This window comes from Amphiura filiformis, chromosome 12 (genome assembly GCF_039555335.1).
Source record: "Amphiura filiformis chromosome 12, Afil_fr2py, whole genome shotgun sequence".
NCBI lineage: Eukaryota > Metazoa > Echinodermata > Ophiuroidea > Amphilepidida > Amphiuridae > Amphiura > Amphiura filiformis.
The window spans coordinates 38348134-38369313 of NC_092639.1; the positions used below are offsets into that span (position 1 = coordinate 38348134).

The 21180-nt window shown below is 36.0% G+C and overlaps 1 protein-coding gene across 1 annotated transcript in view; it reads left to right on the forward strand.

The window, feature by feature from the left end:
* LOC140166792 (ornithine decarboxylase-like) overlaps nucleotides 1–16086 on the forward strand; it is a 142365-nt gene extending 126279 nt beyond the window's left edge. Inside the window, exon 12 of the mRNA XM_072190283.1 lies at nucleotides 15912–16086. Within this exon, the coding sequence (XP_072046384.1) occupies nucleotides 15912–16086 (175 nt within the window). The remainder of the gene's footprint in view (nucleotides 1–15911) is intronic.
* Nucleotides 16087–21180: the final 5094 nt, after the last annotated feature.

The following is a 21180-nucleotide window of genomic DNA, read 5'->3' on the forward strand; positions in this document are numbered from 1 at the left end:
TGAGTAATTTGATTTAATTTAATTATTTAACTTTGTTTACAAGCTGAAAGTATTTCATGAGATGGGAAACCCCTTGTACGTGCAAGATAATGGTGTGGAAAGTCGTTTTGAATTCCCCAAATTATTGTAAACAAAGTCAGAGCTATGTTTGGAACTTGAAAGCCCCAGTTCATTATTGCACCATCAGGAAAAACCCCAGGAAGTGATGTAATGTGAAAGGTGAATGTGTATAATTAATATTGGGAAATCCCAAGATTACAGCAATGTTGTGAAAATGTGATTGAAGTAATGGTTTATTAATAGATGATGGGATTTTTTGCATGAGTACTGATATAAAAAGCTGAAGGCTTTTGTTGGGACTTTACAGAATGTCATGTGAGATTGAAAACTCCACATGTGTGTGATGGTCTTCGTGCTTCAAAAAAAAGTACATTTTAACCAGTTTATATAGCCAATAATTGAGCTAATTTTAATACAGCAACGAAGAAGACAGCGAGCACACAAAAGTGCTCTTCCTCATCAAAGGATTAAAAGTTCTTCTGTCAAATTGCTGGAGTTTGCTGGGTTTGTGAAGGCCACGCATCTGTCAAAAAACAGCGGAGCTGTGTTAAAGAAACCTGTTCCCTGGAAAAGAGTGATTGGTGAAAGAAACACCATTCTTGGAGAAAGCAGCGCAAGGAGATACATTCGTGGAGATAGCAGCGCAAAGGAGATTGGAGGAAGCATCATCATTTTCGTATGAGGATTTTATACGCAAGGATTTATAAATGCAAGTGTACTATGGACTTCTCTGATTTTCGCAGAACAAGTGAATAAGGATATATTACATCAGTCGTCCAGAACATTGCAAGAACTCTAGGATCACCAACAAGAAGACAGCTGGTTAAGTACTGATATAGTAAAACTGTCATTGTGTGATTTTATTGTATATGCGATATTGTTATTATATGTACCAATCATACTCTGTTTTCAATAAAAGACTTAGATTTTGTTAGCTTAAACAAACAGTGTATTTGTGTTGTGCATTCGTGTGAGTTCGGGAAAAAGGTGATTTTGGCCTTGAGTCAAGTACGACTCGTAACAATAGAAAGTCCATCCACCTGTAGAAGATGTTTCTTCGTCGCCTGAATGTCTTCATTTAAGCTGTTTTGTTTTGATATAACGAAACATAAACGAAAACGGAGAGTATATTCAGTCGGTAAAAAATTGGCTCAAAAACGGTGAAAGTGTGATTGGTTGCTGTGAAAATAACGAAGTTACTTAACCTGTGTTCATTTCAAGTTTGATAGTGACGTATGTATATGTGCTTACTTCGCTGGTCGCTGGTAGCAGTATCGTATTGCGTGCTAAAGTTAATCTCGCAGAGCATATACACGCATGCGTACAAGGGCGGTTTGTCGACACGCTTATGGCGTAAACGCACAAAAAAGCATTGACGTCAGTGCCGAACTTTAAATGTAGTACAGCTGCCGGACATTCGTATAGAGGACACGATACACGCTCGGTTACCGCGAAGTACGACAAATAAACGACATAGCTAGACTTTCATTTTGAATTAAAGTTAAGAAGTAGGCCTACAATCAACATTTAAACCTTAAATGCTTATATACTTAAAATTAGATTAAAAAGTACAATCAACATTTAACCCTTAAATGCTTTTACATGTCTTATTCAATTACAGCTGTCAAATGCAACCCGGATGAAACTGTTCTACGTTTGCTGTCTGCGTTGAACTGTGGCTTCGACTGCGCTAGCAAGGTACAAACTAGCAATTTAGCATTAAATATAATGTTTGAGACTTTATTACATCACAGCAGTGGCTTAGCCAGGGTTTTTCAAGGAGAAGAAGCCTCCTGGCTATACCACTGCATCGTTGTTAGTGGTCTCGGAAGGTTTAAACATAGGGGGCTGACAAAATCAAATGTTGATTACCTGTTTCGGGGGTGGTTAAAACGGTCATTCTCTCTGGTATCTCTCATAGTTGTGTTTACTTCATCTTTACTTATATGGGGGGGGGGGCTGAAGGGTATTTGAACCGCCGCATCATAATTATTGGGGTACTGCTAGCCTCCCTCGGTTCCGAAGCCTATGACAGTTGCAATAAAAGATTATATTAATTAAGAACTATGTGTCATAAGAAGTACGTGTAAGGGTTTATTATATTAGAAATCTCTTTATCATTATTACTATGAAGGGTGAGTTAAAGTTGCTGCGAGAAACCATCGGCGTACATCCTGAACGCATCATTAATGCTAACACATGGAAGCAATGCTCTCATCTCGAATATGCCAGGGAACAAGGCGTCAAAATGATGACATTCGACTGCGAGGAGGAATTGGACAAAGTCAAGAAGATCCATCCAGAAGCTGAGTAGGTTTTACAGTTACCCGGGCCAGTTTAATTCGATATTTAGTTCGGGTTATACGTTAGCACGCGGCTATATCTTTACAAGCTCTTACTCTGAGGACATACCCAGTGTTACTTCATGAAATATTAGTCCTTCAAGGAGGACCACGCTCCATTTAGTACGATAGTCCACGCCGTCAGGCGTGGGTCCTTCTACATTAGACATATCCTTCCCGGAAAGTCGGGGGAAATGTCAAACTGATTAACCACGCCTACTGACAGCTACTAATGATATTCAGCCAATCCGATTGACTGAATATCATCAATAACTAATCAGTAGGTGTGGCTTGCCTACCTGCTACCAGAACACTAGCTTCTAGCTTGGGATTGACACAAGTATTGCGTAACGAAATTGATTATTAATCCTCTTCAGTTGATATGTGTTCAATGTTCATGCTATTATAATACTCGGTTTTCTTCTTAATACCTTCAGTTCACTGACCTGTAGGTTGCACACAATCAGTTCCTTTTGTTATCACTACATTTAATATTGTCCTGGTTAACCACAATTCGTTACTATTTTTGTATAGAGATTGTACTTGAAATCAGTAATTGGCTACAAACAAAGGATTTGAACCGGTGTCCTTCAACGTAATCATGGGCCAGTGCAGTCCATTTAATCAAATGTTGTAATCAACCTATTTGATCGTAGTGCATTTGTTATGTGAGACGAACTGTCTCGGTAGATTGCACTCATTGCTTTTGTTGAATGGATTTGAGTAGTCCGCCATATTTACGGTATATGATACGTCATATGCACAACCTCTATTAATTGTGATAGTTGGCCTATTCGTTTAACATGTTTAAGAAAAATATAGAATTGGAGGACACACGCTTCATAAAAACTTTGGGTTTCACTCATTTATTTACTTTAATAATAAAACATAAATGATGATAAATGAAATAAATATAATTATAGGCCCGTATTAAATAATGAAAGAAAGAAAGAAAGAAAGAAAGAAAGAAAGAAAGAAAGAAAGAAAGAAAGAAAGAAAGAAAGAAAGAAAGAAAGAAAGAAAGAAAGAAAGAAAGAAAGAAAAAAGAAAGAAAAAAAGAAAGAAAGAAAGAAAGAAAGAAAGAAAGAAAGAAAGAAAGAAAGAAAGAAAGAAAAGAAAGAAAGAAAAGAAAAGAAATGGAAAGGAAAGGAAAGGAAAGGAAAGGAAAGGAAAGAAAAGAAAGAAAAGAAAAGAAAAGAAAAGAAAAGAAAAGAAAGAAAGAAAAGAAAAGAAAAGAAAAGAAAAGAAAGAAAGAAAGAAAGAAAGAAGGAAAGAAAAAAAGAAAAAAAGAAAGAAAAAAAAGAAAGAAAAAAGAAAGAAAAGAAAGAAAGAAAAAATAAATAGAAAGAAAAGAAAAGAAAAGAAAAAAGAAAGAAAGAAAGAAAAGAAAGGAAAAAAAAAGAAAGGAAAGGAAAAAGAAAGAAAAGGAAAGGAAAGGAAAGGAAAGGAAAGGAAAGAAAAGAAAAGAAAAGAAGAAAGAAAGAAAGAAAAGAAGGAAAGAAAGAAAGAAAGAAAGAACTTGCTGAACTTATTATTTTCAAGAAAAGGAATTAACCTAATGTGTATTCATTAATTATTCGTTAATATATTTATTTCTATTCATCAGTATTTGTTTTATTATTCATTTATTTATTTTCGATTCGTTTATTGATTTATATTACCATTTATCAGGCTTATGGTTTTATTCATTTTATTCGAATTATTTGTTAATTTTGTATCCATTTATTTATATAAAGAAAATATTTATTTATTATTTATATACGTTAAATTGATATTGTTTTATTAAATCATCAATTAATTTTTCGATTGATCAATTAAAAGTGGTGAATCCCATGCCCCTCGGTTGAAACGAGAAGACCATGTTGTTTTTTAAAGATTTGATATTAAAATAGTTTAAATCAAAACCCTAAATTCAAATAGTAATCACAGGCCCTTTCATGTCTTCGGGATTAAAGAAATATACTGTAATTTTTCCGTTCCTTTTTTGCTTTTGAAATATCAACAGTACTTGCGAGTTGTATCGCCTTTTATTGTATTTTACTCACTCTGTTTTTTCCAGTTAGGTGTTAAAGGCGTAATGTACGATTTCCTTCAAATTCTAAATTTGTCATTATATATTCAAAATGCTGAAATAATACCAGTAATAGGCCCTAATTATCGGGAATTGGGAATTTTGCCCGTTTTGAGCTGAAATAACGAGGTAAACACTGCTTGTTATTTTGGCCGTTTAACACGCAGTTCTATAGGAGGACATGATGATAAAGTCATTAGGCCTATATCATATTATTGAATTATGACTTTGTCGAACTTTGCTCTGTTTACCTACAAACACAACAAATTTGGCTGATTCCATTTAGGTGCAAGTTGTGACATGTGTATACATTACAAATATGCCAAAAAATCAGGTTTGAAAAAATTAACCAAATTCATATTTATATAAGATTGTACATTATGACTTTAATAAATCAAAGTTCAGTTCAAAATAAAAGATGTGTAATGTAGAATTAATGTTCATTTAGACTTTTTAATGGTATCACGGTTAGGCCTATTGACAAATGTGACAATATTAAATAAAAAAGGAAAACAAACCTAGAATCACACAAATGACTTTTTTGTTAACACTGATTAGGCCTACACTATCTCGAACTGCACTGATATAGCAACAAAAACTTTCATTTAATTCATACTAGCCCGATTTACATTGGTCATGGAAATAGTAGATATCTACTAATTTCCACGCACTGGTAAGCGACCTCAAAAGTTTGTATTGCTTTTATTGCATTATCAAAATCAATCGATTGAGAAACCAAGTACTTGAGATGACTTGAGAGTCCCAGTTATGTAATAGATGCGGTTGAATGATAGCCCGAATGGTGGGCGGGCTATTTTCCATATTTGGATTCATGACGTAACTCATCGACTGGTTTGGTTTTGGTCACTGTTTATTATAATGAGGGACACTGCTGGGGGTAGCGACCTAATGTGTAAGGACCAACGCCTGACGGCGTTGATTATGGTGCTAAATATTGCGTTGGTCCTGTATGGACTATGAAATATAGATGCGTTGATTAGTGATGTCATGCCCGGTATGCGCGCATCATCACAACTCATTCATTACGCCAGTTGGGTATTAAACATTGTTAATATTGATAGTTGCGCTATTTAGGGTAGCAAATGTTGCTAGATTTATCTACGCCAAGGAAGGTATGTTTTGAGGGATAATTAACGAACATGGATAGCAGTGGCGTGTCCGGTGGGGGTGTTGGGTGTGTGTGTGTGTGCGTGTGGGTGGGGGCGGGGGATTGGGGGCTGTAAAATGGGCTGAAAATTACCAGAATAAAATGTGCAAAGTCTCATTCTTCTGAGACCATATCATTTCAGGTCAACTTTTAAAACTTTTATTAAATCAAGATAAGGATGAAAAAATGGTAAAAAAATGCAAATCCACAATATTTTTTTTATTAAGGCCAAAAATATATCGTTGTGTTGCCCTCAAGTTGGAAAAATGAGAAAGTTGGGTCGGTCGGTCGTTTTTTGTTTTTTTTGTTTTTTTAATCTTCAGTTTTTAAAAATCCCCTCAAATATTAAATAATGCTTCTTCAATTAGGCGACATTTGCCAATTTTTACTTCTGGATACTTAAACATGTTAGATAATCAATTTAAGACTAGTCTTTCAATAAAATATTAATTTTAAGTGTAAAACATTGATTTTTTGAACAAATCTGTAAAAATCATCATTAAAAAAAATGCGACCCTGATTTTTCAGGATTTAGGGTCGGTCGGTTGAGGGCAACACAACAAGGTATTCACTATCCTATTATATCGAACGACCCATTTGAGGCAGCTGTCCCTATTTTTATCTTTCAAGAAGAATCTAGTTTACCTAAAAATATAAAACATTGTCTCCTTTATTTTGTCACCTTTTCAGATTAGTGCTGCGGCTTTCTATCTATGATGACAGCGCAGATTTGCCTTTTGGAATAAAGTTCGGTTGCAAAAAGGAAAACGTGCAGTATCTTCTTATGAAGGCAAAGAAACTAGAATTGAACATCATTGGAGTCAGGTAAAGTACATTGATATAAAAATGTTCTTGTTAGAGGGTAAGGGCTCGCAAAGAAACGTATATATAAAAACGCATAAAAGACGTAAAAACTTGTTCTCTAAAGTCAAATTTTCTCAGCAATTAAATATCCCAATGAGAGAAATGTTGGTACGTTGGATGTAGCTTTACATTATTTTTGTATGTTTGTACAAATTATCAGAATCCATTTGAAAATCCCTCGTTTTCAGGTTTTTACGCACTATGTTCACAAGATCAAAAACGCGTTCCATGTATTTTTTTTTCAAATGTGTGCCCCGTATAAAACCTCACCGAATGATTGCTTTCTCCTTTCTTGTATTGTGCTACAAACCGGTCAAAAAATAATGTCACCATTTATCAGAACCAAATGCAGTGCAGATTAAATTAATTTTAGGAGCTCGTTTTGGGGGGAACATTTTGGAGAATCATGCATGACAAAAAACTGTTTTGTTACCGTAAACGTTCGCCTAATGGCGCTATGGAGCTCATGGAAATGAGAGAGCGCCATCCCTGTAAAAGCCGACTATTATCACTGATCATTAAGGGTACGTGTAGTTAAAGGGTGAATCCTATCGACACATACAATTATGAACAGATCGAACAAACTTGTTCATGATAATGCGGTAATCATTCACCTGGTACGTTGTGGCCCAGTGAGCAGAGCATTAGACTATAGTGCGAGGATAAATAGAACTTGTGGAGAAGATTGATGGTTCGAATCTCATGCAGTAATGATGTCTGTCAATGTGTTTTTTTCTGATTTGAGGAAATTTTATTCTCTATTTTCTTGATTTTATCTTTAACAAATGATATAAATAAATTTGAATGAGTGAACGAACAAAATCATACAACGACCAACTGAATAGAGGCTGTGCATATGACGTATCATCCCGTAAATATGGCGGACTACTCAAATGCATTCAACAAAAGCATGCATGATTGCATCTACCGCGACAGTTCGTCTCACACATAACAAAATGCACTACGATCAAATAGGTTGATGACAACATTTGATTGAATGGACTGCACTGCACCATGATTACGGGGAACAAACACGGTTCAAATCCTTTGTTTGGAGCCAATCGATAAACGCAAGGCCTCTATAGCTATAATTGAATACTGGCTAGGATTCCACAACACAATGAGAACATGTTATAAGGCACTTTGGAAGGCACACAATACCCCAATGGCTTTCCATATTATGTGCACTCAACAACTATTCAGTATCGAAGCCCGGTATCGAAGTTACGTAATGTTACTATGTCAACGGGATCATGCGCTTAAGTAATGAACCACGATCGAAACAATCAGTACACAAAAAGGCATACCAAAATAGCGTGATCGTAATGATCGCCATACGAACAGTGCTTGGTTCCGATACCATCACGCAGTTACGTAACTACTTCGTGGTCTGATAATTATATGATCAATGGTCTGATCTACTTGGGTTCGATCCTTTTAAGAAAAGAAAAAATAGCTGATCATTTATAATGCATAAATGAATAAAGTAATGTAGTTACACAATTTGAAACATTGAGGCCGTTCTATTTTTCAAAGGTCATTTAACTGTTAAATGTAGTGCAATATATCACGCATTGATAGGTAGCAGGTGGAGCAAATTTTGTCAGCGGTTTTTGTTGCCGTTTGTTCGCAGTGCCTATTTATCTTTAAAAAATAAGAAAATTAAAATTAAATTAAAAAAAAATCACAATATTCGTTCGTAAAATGGGGACAAAATCCAAAAACATTTCTTGACCCTTCTTCACATAAAAGTGGGGTCAGAAATCAAGATTCGAACAAGTACCATTCACCATTCAAGGCGCACCCTCTACCGACTGAGCTAACGGGTCAGACAATAGAAGGTGTAATTTTGAACTGAAGAATATTAAAAATATGAAGAAATTACAATGTTATAAAAGATTTACCAAAATGAGTTAGGTATAACGTATGAAGCGATTTACAAATTAAGTCCAATGGCACTTTGAGAAAGAATACCTGAAGAAACCACAAAAAATTTGCTGCTCTAGCAACTAACCTAGTGACCTAAAGTATTGGGTCATGTCACGATATTTTTTCTGAGGCATTATGTCCAGGTTGCTCAATTTAACATACACGTATCCTTAATGCTGTTGAGATTTTACCAGGATGGCGCTCTCACATTTCTAAGAATCCAAAAGCGCCATTAGGCGAACGTTTACGGTATATTATCGATATCTTCATTATGGAAAGTTAATTTAGACATCTAACTTCCTACCTTATTTCTCAACATTCTGGCACTCGCTATATCATTTCATTTTTATTCCAAATTGAAGCTAATTTAAAGAAAACCCGAGGTTTTCGCCATCGGTGCGTCCGAAATTTCACAGCGATATTATTCTTACAGCCATTGTGCGGACGCGATTGTAATCACCTTATGGCAATGACAATTTCTTTAGACTTAGGGGTACTACACTAATGGTAAATTTGTGACTTTTTTTGCATTTTTCTCAAAAAATAATAACACACTGGTAACAAAAGTTATGTAGATTATTGGGGCAAGGATCCCAATTACTACACTGAAATTTCAGTGACTCAAGATAAGTGGTTCCGTATATATGATCGGAAAAGAGGTACATCCTAGCGGTACCTTATTTCTTATCATAAATAATGAACCGCTTGTATTGGGTCACTGAAATTCCAGTGTAGTAATTGGATTCCTTGCCCCTATAATATACATAACTTTTGTTACCACTGTGTTATTAGTTTTTGAGAAAAATTCAAAAATAGACACAAATTTATCGAGGGGTGTAGTACCCCCTTAAATAGACCAAATGTATTAGAACTGGTTATTAAACCATTTGTATTATCGGCTATTAGAGCAAACGGTTATTAGACTAAATGATTATTTTAAAACAATTTAGACAATATGGTTAGTAAACATACTGCTTGTTGGACCAAACAAAACTACATTGACTTTCGATTATAATAATTATTATGATTATTAAACTATAAGTGGTAATTAGTCTTTCTGTCTGGTAAATTATCGTGTATTGACCATTAATGGGTATTAGATGAAATGGTATTAGACCAAAGGCCCAGTTTTAATAACTACCGTAACCACAATTTCACTTTGTAGTTTCCACATTGGCAGTGGAAGCCGTAAGCCAGACATTTTTAAACAAGCCATTGCCGAAGCCAAGGATGTTTTTATCGAGGGCGCCAAACTTGGCTTTAAAATGGACCTATTGGACATAGGCGGTGGTTTTCCCGGGAAGCTTGAGAGAAACATGGTGACGGAAGGAGAACGTGCAGAAAAGAAATTTGCAGAGGTACATATTTTGTAGTTTTTGCATAGTGACGATTCAGACTGCAACGATGCCCAAAGATATTGCTCTCATTGCACTTTTTGAGTGGTGCAATAATTAAAAATTGTCTGCCAAAATCCTTTGACCCCCCCCCCCCCCCCCTCCTTCGGCCATGCCAAAATCCCCCCCCTTTCACCGTGTCAAAAACCTTGCCACCCTTTTGACGTGCCAAAAATCTTTAACCCCTCCCACTTTACAAATGCAAGGTTTTCTAATCATACATGTATAATGCGAGCGCAGCGAGCAGGACATTTTACATATTTGAACATATGTGACCGTTCACGGCGAATGAGCCGTAAATTCCTCCCCCGGTCCATTTTGTTTTATTTCGTGTTTAAAAATAAACATCATGAACTTAAAAATGGTATATCATTTGAAAGGTTTCTTGACGTAATAAATGGAAGATCATTTACAATATTGTAAACACGCACTATCCATTTTACATGTTTCATGTACAGTTCGCCGAGGCAGTGAACGCAGGACTTTCAGATTGCTTTCCAGACGAGAAGGCTGTTCACGTCATTTCTGAACCAGGACGTTTCTTCAACGAGTCTGCTGGCACCTTGGTCGTCAATATTTACGGAAAGCGCAGGAAGACTCATCATGAAGATGAAGCAGGAGATGACAAACCTGGTTTTGAAGGTAGCTAACACATCCCACCCTCCCCCATACCCATGGGCGTCAATCCCGGGGGAGACAAGGGGACGTGTCCCCCCCCCCACCTTTCGGCAAATTACCCATTTTTTGTTCTTTCAGCCACTTTTTAACAATTTGGGCCGCGTGTCCCCCCTATACACATTTCAAACCGTAGTGGCAATAATGCCCACAACAACCCCCCCCCACACACACACACACCCCCACTTTACTGACCATCACTTTTAATACGCTGTGGGAAATTTGCCATATCGGAGTGGCACTCATAAAGCTATAAATTGTGTAATTTCTACATTTATTGATTCTGAAAGCAAAGTTCTGAACAAAGTTCTACGCATATGGTGATAATCCAGAGGTACAGAATTTTGCACTACATGAGTGACAGGCAAAGTGAGGGTGTAGTTTGGACTTTCTAGTCAAACCTTTTGATTTATAAAGTAACAATCTTAAGGGTATACGACGTATTGTTCAAAGCAGCCACACACACACCCCCACACACACACACAAATTCATTATCTAAATCAATTTATTATTGAAAAATAACACTTTGATGTTTGCAAAAGTTCATTCTACAAATCAAATACGTTGAAATGGGCTTGATTTATTGTCGTTGGTGAGTTATGTACGTTTTACAACATAATTCAAGAACCACATGACCTACAAAATTATATCTGTGATATTTGAATTCTTTTACACGCTCGCTATGAAATAATCGATACAATGTTTGCCAAAACTCACTACCATTCGCAAGATGATGTGAAGTACCAAATCGCAACAGTTTAAAGTAGTTGCTAGCTTAAATACCCGGGCATCTTCTTACCAACAAGATTCAACATGCTCTTCTCAGAGCTTCCCCTTCAGTGACGTAGGTTACTTCTAGACATTGGAGATGGGATTTATAAAACGTTATAAGAGAGAATCGATACAGCAAAAATAAAAAACACAACAATTTGCAAAATGGTCAAATATAATGTTAATGTGTTTAACATTGTGTGAGGATGATTAGATGGACCACCCACCCACCCCTTTATTAAAATATTATAATGCGTCTATCTGGGATATACGCCTATATGCTCCCTTTCCTTATTTTTATATCATGGTGTTTTACAGGACGCAAACTGGAAGGATATGACTATTTCGTCACCAACGGAGTCTTCTCATCCTTTGGGCGAAATTTAATTGATTACGGTGAGGTAGATCCGGTTCCAGTAGATGAGGTAACTAAAATTCCCTTTCTTAACAGATATTTGAAGAAAAATGCAGAAATGATGTCTTGAATGGCTTATTGATGATTAAAAGCTTACTGCTACAAGTCGATTTAGTTTTTTTCCACCCAAAAAATGTCCATGTATTGTGTTTTCGAGACTCTGGAGTGCAGAATCTCATGTAATACACCCTTTTCTGAACTTCACTTTTTTAAACAAATTCAAGAAAATAGAGTATTATTTGAGGTACTTGCCCTATCATTTAAGCTTCCTAACTGGTCACATATGTCATAATATCATTATTTTCAGTGATCTAAATATGCTAGTGGCTGTAAAGATGGGTCACACGATAATGATCTGATTATCTGAATATTTTGTTACGATCGTATTATGAAAACATTGATTGAGTGCTTCCATGAGATATGTAAAATTTATGTTTGTAAAATCGGATATGCACACTCATATTTTGTTAAATGGTTTTGGACAAATACCCATCTTATGCAAATCGTTTTCCAATGCTGATTTTAATCTTCTCACAAAATATACACTTCGGGTTTTTCGAAGATGTTGACAATGGACCCTAAAGCACTCAGACCGCTACTGACCATCCTCTATTGTTATGCATAATCGTGCTAAAACTCGATCGATACATGTTGAAATCAACACAATCCAGAGATACGGCTTTTTGCTTTGAAATTAATTTTCAAATAAAAACAATAATTTTATTTTTCAGTAATTTCGGATAAACACATGGTGCTTGGATATATCTTTTTTTAAATTATAAATTCAAACAAATCGTGGTGGCATGATTTTATAGGCCTCAACTCTCCCGTGAGCGTTTTTAGGAATTAACTTTTTAGCGTTTCAAACTAATATAGTTCTATCTATGGGTCTATCTATTATAGTTTTGTCAGAATTCCGTTTTGATTTCACCCTTTTTCTTGTGATTTTCTAATATATAACCAGCAGAAATAGTCGATATTTCTATTGTGGCTTGCAAAATCATCCATCCATTCGCGAGTTGATTTTGACAAAATCAGTAGTTGAAATTCTGACTAAAACTTTGTGATATACTGTATATAGCCCTATATTGATGTGCTTTAGAAAGTTGGGAAATATCTTTCATTAGCGAATTATGTTACTTTGAAAAGCAAAAACGTTGACCCCCCCCCCCCAAAGCTCATGGGGCAAGTTGAAGCCTGTGAAAATCGAAAATCATACACTAGAAGCCTACATTTCATACCTAAGTTTAACACCAGGGTGTGAACAAATTATACAGTACCAAGCATTATAGTTTTTGTCCGACATTTACCGAAGAAATGAAAACTATTGCTTTTCATTTGAACGAGAAAATAAATTTTGAAGTGAAAAGGTGTAACTGAAAATTTTGCTGATTTCAACACCGAATTCGATCGTTTCCAGTACCTAATTAAGTGACAGAGTGTGTCTTGTATAACAATAGACCATCGACTGACTAGCGTTCTGAGTGAAATACCAAAGGTCACATAGAAAGTAAAATTTAACTTCTACGCTACTCAAATTTGGTTCACTCACCGGAGCGCTTTCACCGGGCGTCTTCAGTGGATGTTATTTCTCCGAAGATTTGTTGTTGCTAGTGAAGTTGTTGAAACACCTCCGATGACGTCACAGTTGTAGATTAATAATACATCATTATACGTGAGGTCTTGTTTAGAATGACCATTTTCTTGATTTAGATTGATTTTAGTACCCTTTTCACGTTAAGGCGTCTTCGTGAAAAAAAAACCATATTTACGTGAAATTTTGTTCACGGATGACACACTCTTGTCAATGAGAAATACTAGACCTCTCCCCCACGTTGCGTGTGGCGATCACTTGAAATCACTTCAAAACATCTATTTATACCTTTTTTCGTTCCCGATAGCCCAGATGGTTTTTGGTTGAGTGTTTGTGTTGGTTTTTGTTTTCATGTTAATAATTCTGTTATTGCATCTCTTTCTTTTTTCCAGAAAAAGTTGGAGAAACCAGAGTTCACAACCACTGTATACGGAAACACGTGTGCGGAAATGGACTACTGCAATGAGGATTGCAAACTCCCTGAACTCAACATTGGAGACTGGCTCTTCTATGAGGGTAGGTTTTACATATATTTTTGTTACATGCCCCCAAAATAAGCCTTAATATTTATTTAATATTGAAAGTGAAATATTTTATCATTAGACATTCAAAATTAAATATTTTGTCATTAGATATTCTGGAAACTCAATACGAAATGCTAATTATCAAATGCTAATGTAAACCACTTGAATGATCATGATTTCCCCACAGGTTTATAGAACATAAAGTGGTGGCGCTATTACATTAATCATATATACATGTGAACGATTCTGATTGTTTGTGTTGAGTTATTTTTAGAAATGATGTAACATGAAATATATGGGGGTGATTAAATGCTGTAATATGCCATAAATAGTTGAGATTATTCTGGAATGGTAAAAAATAGATATAAAAAAGCCTGGATAATAAATGATCTCAGTAGGAGAAGATTGATGTTCTAAGAAGGACCTCTGTGAAATATATGTTAGCCTGTGGTGGTACTAAAGTTACCATAATTAATTGAAGTCTTCAAACGCGGTTCTTGTGTGTTGGAGAGAATAAAATACGCCAAAGGCGGTAGTAGAGCCAATAGTGCAGCATCAACGAACTGCGGTATTTTGCTGGACTATTACATAGCGTGTTATATCTGTCTGTCAAGTGGAGCAAAAAGCTTGCTCAAGAGATATCCGAGAGAGGAACTTATGGTCAACATAGAAGACCATTTGGAATACACTGGCATAGCAGCTAGGATAGTGAAAACATAGTTTTAAGGACTGGTAGACCAGGGGGTTCCCCCGGGGGGTTCCCTTGGGTAGACATTTCCGGATCAGACAATCAAGTCAGACAAAGTTAGACAATCAAGCTCTCCGGGCTATAGATAAGTAACCATAGCAATAGTATTTGTATTGATTAACGTTTAATATTTATTTTTCATTATATAGACATTGGAGCGTATCATTGCATAAATGAAGGGTCATTCAATGGATTCCAACCACCCGTCAAATTCCACTATGCGTTGCCTCCAAAAATCTTGTAAGTTTCTGATTATTCTAAATCACTCTGCGCTGGATTTCCATAACCAGTGATAACGTTAATATCCCGTTAATATAGGTAAACCATTGATCATGTAAATTAATTCCGGAGGGGGATTTCTAGGGTAATTTTACCGAAAATATAAACCAATATCTAAGGATTTTTTGAAAATAGGGATCTATGGATATTTCGAACATTTAGGGATTTGAATTAAAAGAGTTAAAATAAGGTATATCTGTGCGTAGCGTGGAAAAGAACATCTAAAGAGCAGCACACATCTCCGTATGCCGTTTATATGTCAGTGCACCTGGAGATTAATGATGCATGTTTCTCAGTCATTACAGTTCTACTATGCGTTGCCTCGATAAATTATGATCCTGGTGATGTTTTCCTGGGGGGATCTTCGAAAATTTTATGCGCAGACTTTTGGATGTTGCCTTTCCCTATATCTGCTGTTTTCGCAACTTATCAGTATACTAATTTTTCAACAACAACAAAAAACACCCAAATTTACCTTAATTGGGCGCTGAAACCCCGGGGCTGAAACTCCACCCGTCAATACATCCAAATCGCTGAAAAGTTCCCAAAACTGTGTCACACCACCGTATACCTTTATTAAACTAGGCTCTTTTTATGATGCAATTTTATCAGTTTCGCCGTCGAGCAATGATTAAAAGAGGAAATAGGAAAAGTGATCCCGCCCGGGAATTGAACCCAGGACCGCTGGTTTACGATTAAGCAGACTGGGAATTCAACCTATAAGCGGTCACTTAACCCTACCTCCTTCGTGCAAGTCATCTTAATGTGACTCGGGCTTGACAAGCGTAAACAGAGCCGTCCTCATGCTGTAGAGGAACATAACATAATACAGTGGTAGATTTTTCACGGGAATAAGCAAACTAGATGCAATTTTATCAGTTTCGCCGTCAAGCAATGATTAAAAGGAGGAAATAGGAAAAGTGATCCCGCCCGGGAATTGAACCCATGACCTCTGTACTGATAAACGGATACAATTGCATCATAGTTTGCTTATTCCCGTCGAAAACAGTCACTGTTTGTCATGTCAGGCTGTTTTGATCATGTTCATACTATGTATTTATGTTATAAATTTGTCAGAGCATTCATCGAGCAGCTAGACGACGATGCGGCCCATCCAGAGGGAAAGCCATGGGACGCCAGAGCCAGAGCAATACGAGGGAGGGTGTCAGGAGCAATATCAGGTGCGGTGAAACCATTTGTCTGCCGAGCTCCCGACGACGATGATGACAACTTTAGCCTTAATGATGATTAGTGTATTTAGTAATATGCGGTCATGATGATCATGGTAACTGTGATGCTGTAGCTTATACATTTTAAAGATATATTTACTGAATAGCATTATGTCTGATTATAAGATTATGGTGATCCTATTAGTCATATAAATCACTTGACATCTTTTTAATAATTTTGATTCGGAAAGTTTTGTTTGTTAACCTATAAAAAACAGTCCTGTATTCACTATTTATAAATAGCTATTTATATATCACCATGGGGTACATGGGCGCAGCCATTACACAACATCGTATCACCAAAGAGTGTCTAGATAAGTATTCACTCCATACAAATGAATAGGAAAACAAGATGTCGGTATTCTTGAATTTTCACAAAAATTATATGGGCCAAAAATCTGAAGATTTGGGGATTCTGTAACTTACATATGTTATGAGAAACTGATTTTAGAGAAAAGTTACCGAAAGCGTTTTAAAATTTACCGAGCGCCATTCATTTTATAATGGTTTTTATTCGATAAAACACCCCAAATTTTGAGCGACTAGTAGCTGAAGTCAACCGACTTACCATTGAAAAGTACAGGAAGACCACCCACTGTGCTAGAGGTCAACTCTCCAGACATACTGGCGCCCAGCCAAAATGGCAACCTCCATTTCTCTCTATCCAGAATTTATATATTGCTATTTATAAATAGTGAATACAGGACTGAAAAAGGGCTCACCTCTATTGGATAGGCCAACATACACTCACTGGCGATTGTAATCCCGAGTTTCAGTAAAACAATAATAATTGAACATCCAACCTGGGCCTGTGTTTTCCATATTATATTATTTTTAAGGTATTTCGTACCGTAAAAATGCTTTGAAATGCCTGGTAACATGGATGAGCGCATGATGGAATGGTGTTTAGTTGTGAGCAAAAGTTTAAAAAAAGAGTGAAATGTCGCGTTTACCACTGAGAGGGGAGTCAAATTAACTTCAAACGCTTTATCTGGTTTGGATAATGTAGCCACAAATGCTGACGGGAAGAATTTGAAAAGAAATGCTGGACGGAAAATGACATCCACATAGAACTTTTCCCACCAACACTAAAAAACACACCTTTTCCTACCTAACTGTGCATATGAAATGCATGAAAATATTTGTAAAAAATAACTAGGCGGCGAAACGGCGAAAGCTTGCCCATCTGAAAGTCAAATGATGCGTCCGTTCGTCCCTTACGCAAAGGAACAACTTTTAATCACGTCATATTATGTTCTTATTGCCAATGACTTGTCTAAGTCGTTCAGTTCTGTTTTGGCGGCATCCACGTGACCTTATTATTGGAATTGAGTCTCGCCTCAGTTTCACATTCCTTGGTTTCCTTGGGACACAAATGAGATGAGTGGGATTTTCTTTGACTGTGGTTTACTTCTAATTTTCTGGATACCGTATCTAATGAAATGAAATGATTAGTTTCCCGTCACATTTTTTTCAGTGAAATATGAGGTCATGATTTCATTATTTATTATTTTGGAAAATTTCATTATTGTCAAAACTTTCATTTATATGGCTAGTACCTATATTGTTGATGAAAGACCATCTCAAAACAGGTATTAATGCTTAGATCATCGTTACAAACATTTTGCAACAGATTGAGAGAAGATTTGAATTTGTTTTTATTAAACTGAAAAAAATAAAGCCATAATGTACGATCTTATAATATGAAATCGGTTAATTTTTTTCAAACCTGATTTTGTTGCATATTTGTAATGTTTACACATGTCCCAACTTGCACCTAAATGGAATCGGCCAAATTTGTTGTCTTTATAGGTCAACAGAGCAAAGTTCGAAATATTATCATAATTTAAGAATTATGATAATATGTCCTCCCATTGAACTGCATGTTACATGGCCAAAATAACCAGTATGGGGTTTCTTTCACTTTTATTTCAACTTACAATGGACAGCAACCCTTCCCGGCAGTTATTACTGATATTATTTCAACATTTTGAATAAAAAAATAATAAATTTAAAATTTAACGGAAATCGTACATTATGAGGGGTGTTATTTCCGCTTTATATAATGTGCATGAGAAGAGAAAATTAGTTCATAAAAATGATGTTGAAATGATATCAATATTATGAGAAATGGTTTTTATCAATATGATTGTCATAATACTCAAAAGAGGTGCAGAAGATGCTAGCTAGTATAGAGCTAGTATAGAAGGGAATACGACCGACAGGCTAGCTATAGCTTGACATAGTATAATAGCATGTTTATAAAACATAAACGAGAAGGGGCATATTGCAAACCCTTTTATTTGGTTAAGTTAAGGTTATACGAGGTATTGTTGGTCGAAGCAGCCAAACAAATCGATTTTCATTATCTGAATCAATATATTATTGAAAAATAACACTTTGGTGTTTTGCAAAAGTTCATTCTACAAATCGTATACTTTGAAAACCTGCTTAATGTATTGATGTTAATGAGTTATGTACGTTTTACAAAAGTGTTGTTGTTTCAGCCCTCTTTACAACATAACTCAAGAACCACAGGACCTACAAACGTATATCTGTGATATTTGAATTCTTCTACACGTTCGCTATGAATTGAGCAATGCAATTTTTGCTAAAGTTCACTACCATTCGTAATATGCTGTGAACTACATTTTTTGTATTACCTTAATTTTTACTAATTACTTCTACTACTTACTTACTAATTTTAGAAACCATGTAGAGTGTGACATGCAACTTAGGTGTATAGCATAGTTGAAATGGGTGTTATTCATTTGTATGGAACATTTCCTTTCTGACGTTTTCGTAGCGGTAATCAGTCCGGTCCGACTGCCTGATCAGGAAGTACTGCCGAATCAGGCAGCATGTTGCCGATTTAGGCAACACAGGCTTTGGTAACCCTTCCGAATTCGACAGACTAAGGACTAAATTGTCCATGGTGATTTTATAAAAGATCGGGGACATTTTACTTTGACACACATGAGCTACATGTAAGTTGACAATTTTTCACCGGGCGAAAAAAAATTCCACCGGGAGAAAAATAATTTAAATAAAAAAACAATTTAAATATGCAAATTAACTTTATTTTAACTAAAATTGATGAAAAAATACTACTAATTGTACATTCATTGATAATTTTATATATTTTACCTACTTCTTTACTCTAAACCAAGAAATAACGGTATATCAAAAGATGCTCTATTTGAAATAGAGCATTGCATTGTGGGATACCATACTGCCTGACTCGGCAACATACTGCCTGATTCGGGAGTACTTCCTGATCAGGCAGTCGGACCGGACTGGTAATGGGTTGTTAGTTATTGAGCATGTTAATTAATAGTTTTTGTCTTTTCATTCTAATTGTTATATCGGTTATCTTGTCGTATCTTGTTCAAAGTATAGTCGTCAATTTATGACTTGTTATCATCATCGTCGTCGTCATTACCATCTTCATCAATGCCATCATCCTCATCATTAACATCATCCGCATCATCATCAGTGTACATGTACTTCGGTTATAATGCGTTTTTATAAATACGCACGTGACCCATGGGCACGACATACGAAGACCAGCAAGCTTGACCAAATCATCATGCATTGACCAACGATACAGAACGGGATAGGAACTCCGTAGATAAATATCATCAAATTTAAGTATTAATTGAATCGTAAAATTTGTACACATGTTGCAATTCCGAATTTGTAAAACAACATTTTGAAAGTATTTGACGACGGAAAAAATATTCAACGACGGAAATGTTTACAATATAATCACAAAGTTGAACAAAATAGACAATTTTGCTGCAAAGCAGTAACATGTTGTTCCGCCTTTGCATTCAAATGTATAGAAAGACCTCTCGTTATGTAGAAGGTCACTTCGAGACTTACTGTCTATAAGCTGTTATGGCAGCGCGGAGGTAGTCACGTGCGTATTTATAAAAGCGCAATTATATATATAGGCCTAACCGAAGTACACTGATCATCATCGTCATCGTCAGCATCATCGTCATCATAATGATGTACCCAAGGAATTTGAACAACAATTGGAAACGAACCTCAAGCGTTATCTGGGACATTTTGAATTTGATCTAAATTGTCATAGGTTTAGTAGTGAAAGGATGATGGAATAAGCGGTTCTTGCATATCGTTGGTGATTTATCATAGACTGGTGAATCGCGAGTCGTTTTGAGAAACCCGCATTTGAAAGGTAAATTTTGCCGCCCTTTTTTTTCGCCCTAAAGCCCCCCAAAAAAAAAAATACGCGCATGAAACATAAAATGTGAACTATTTTGTAATGAATTGATATCACATTGACGGTGACTGTTCACTGTCGAGATAATGATGCTGGATAACATCCTCCTAAATGAGCATAAACAATGTAACCGCCGACCGGCCATGCCGAACAGCAGTAATATAAATTCGTTAATGTAAAAAAAGAACATACCGTAATGACTAATGGTGCACATGGGCTCTTTTGATAGCCCCCTCCTGAAATTCCCAGCAAGATTTAAGGGTCCGTGCGCTTATTTAGTTTTATTTGCTGGTGGTATTGTTATGGTAAGATTGTCACTTTTAGTTTGTGCCTAAAATCCCAGTTGTGACAATGGAGTCCATATGCGCCATTATTTATAACATGGTTGAAGTCACTAATTTTTAAATTATAGTTATTTTGCAGTGTATGATGTAGGCATCTGTATAAATAAGTTAAAATTGTGTTCATGTACTTTATTTTGCAAGGTATAGAACAATAAAATATAAATATGCTCATGTACTATCATACTTTAGAATGCAGCTTGTGTCAGCTGGTATACCTTTCGACGTGACCTTTTATATGACCTGTCCTTTCAATATTTGGCCTATTGACTTTCATCCTCCTGATATTCGCCGTCGAAATTATGTAATAATCGGATTAATACAATAGCAATAGATGAATACAATTGAATATATGAATACAAAACCCACCCAAGTCCATACTGTGGCCAAATTGAGTTAAGCATGGGAATTTGTTGCTATGCATAGGCCTGTCATATGTATGAAAAAAACAACTCAAATTCATCCACTGTGTCTATTGAGCATGTGAAAAATAGCATGTATGAAAGAATAACCCAAGTCTATGATTT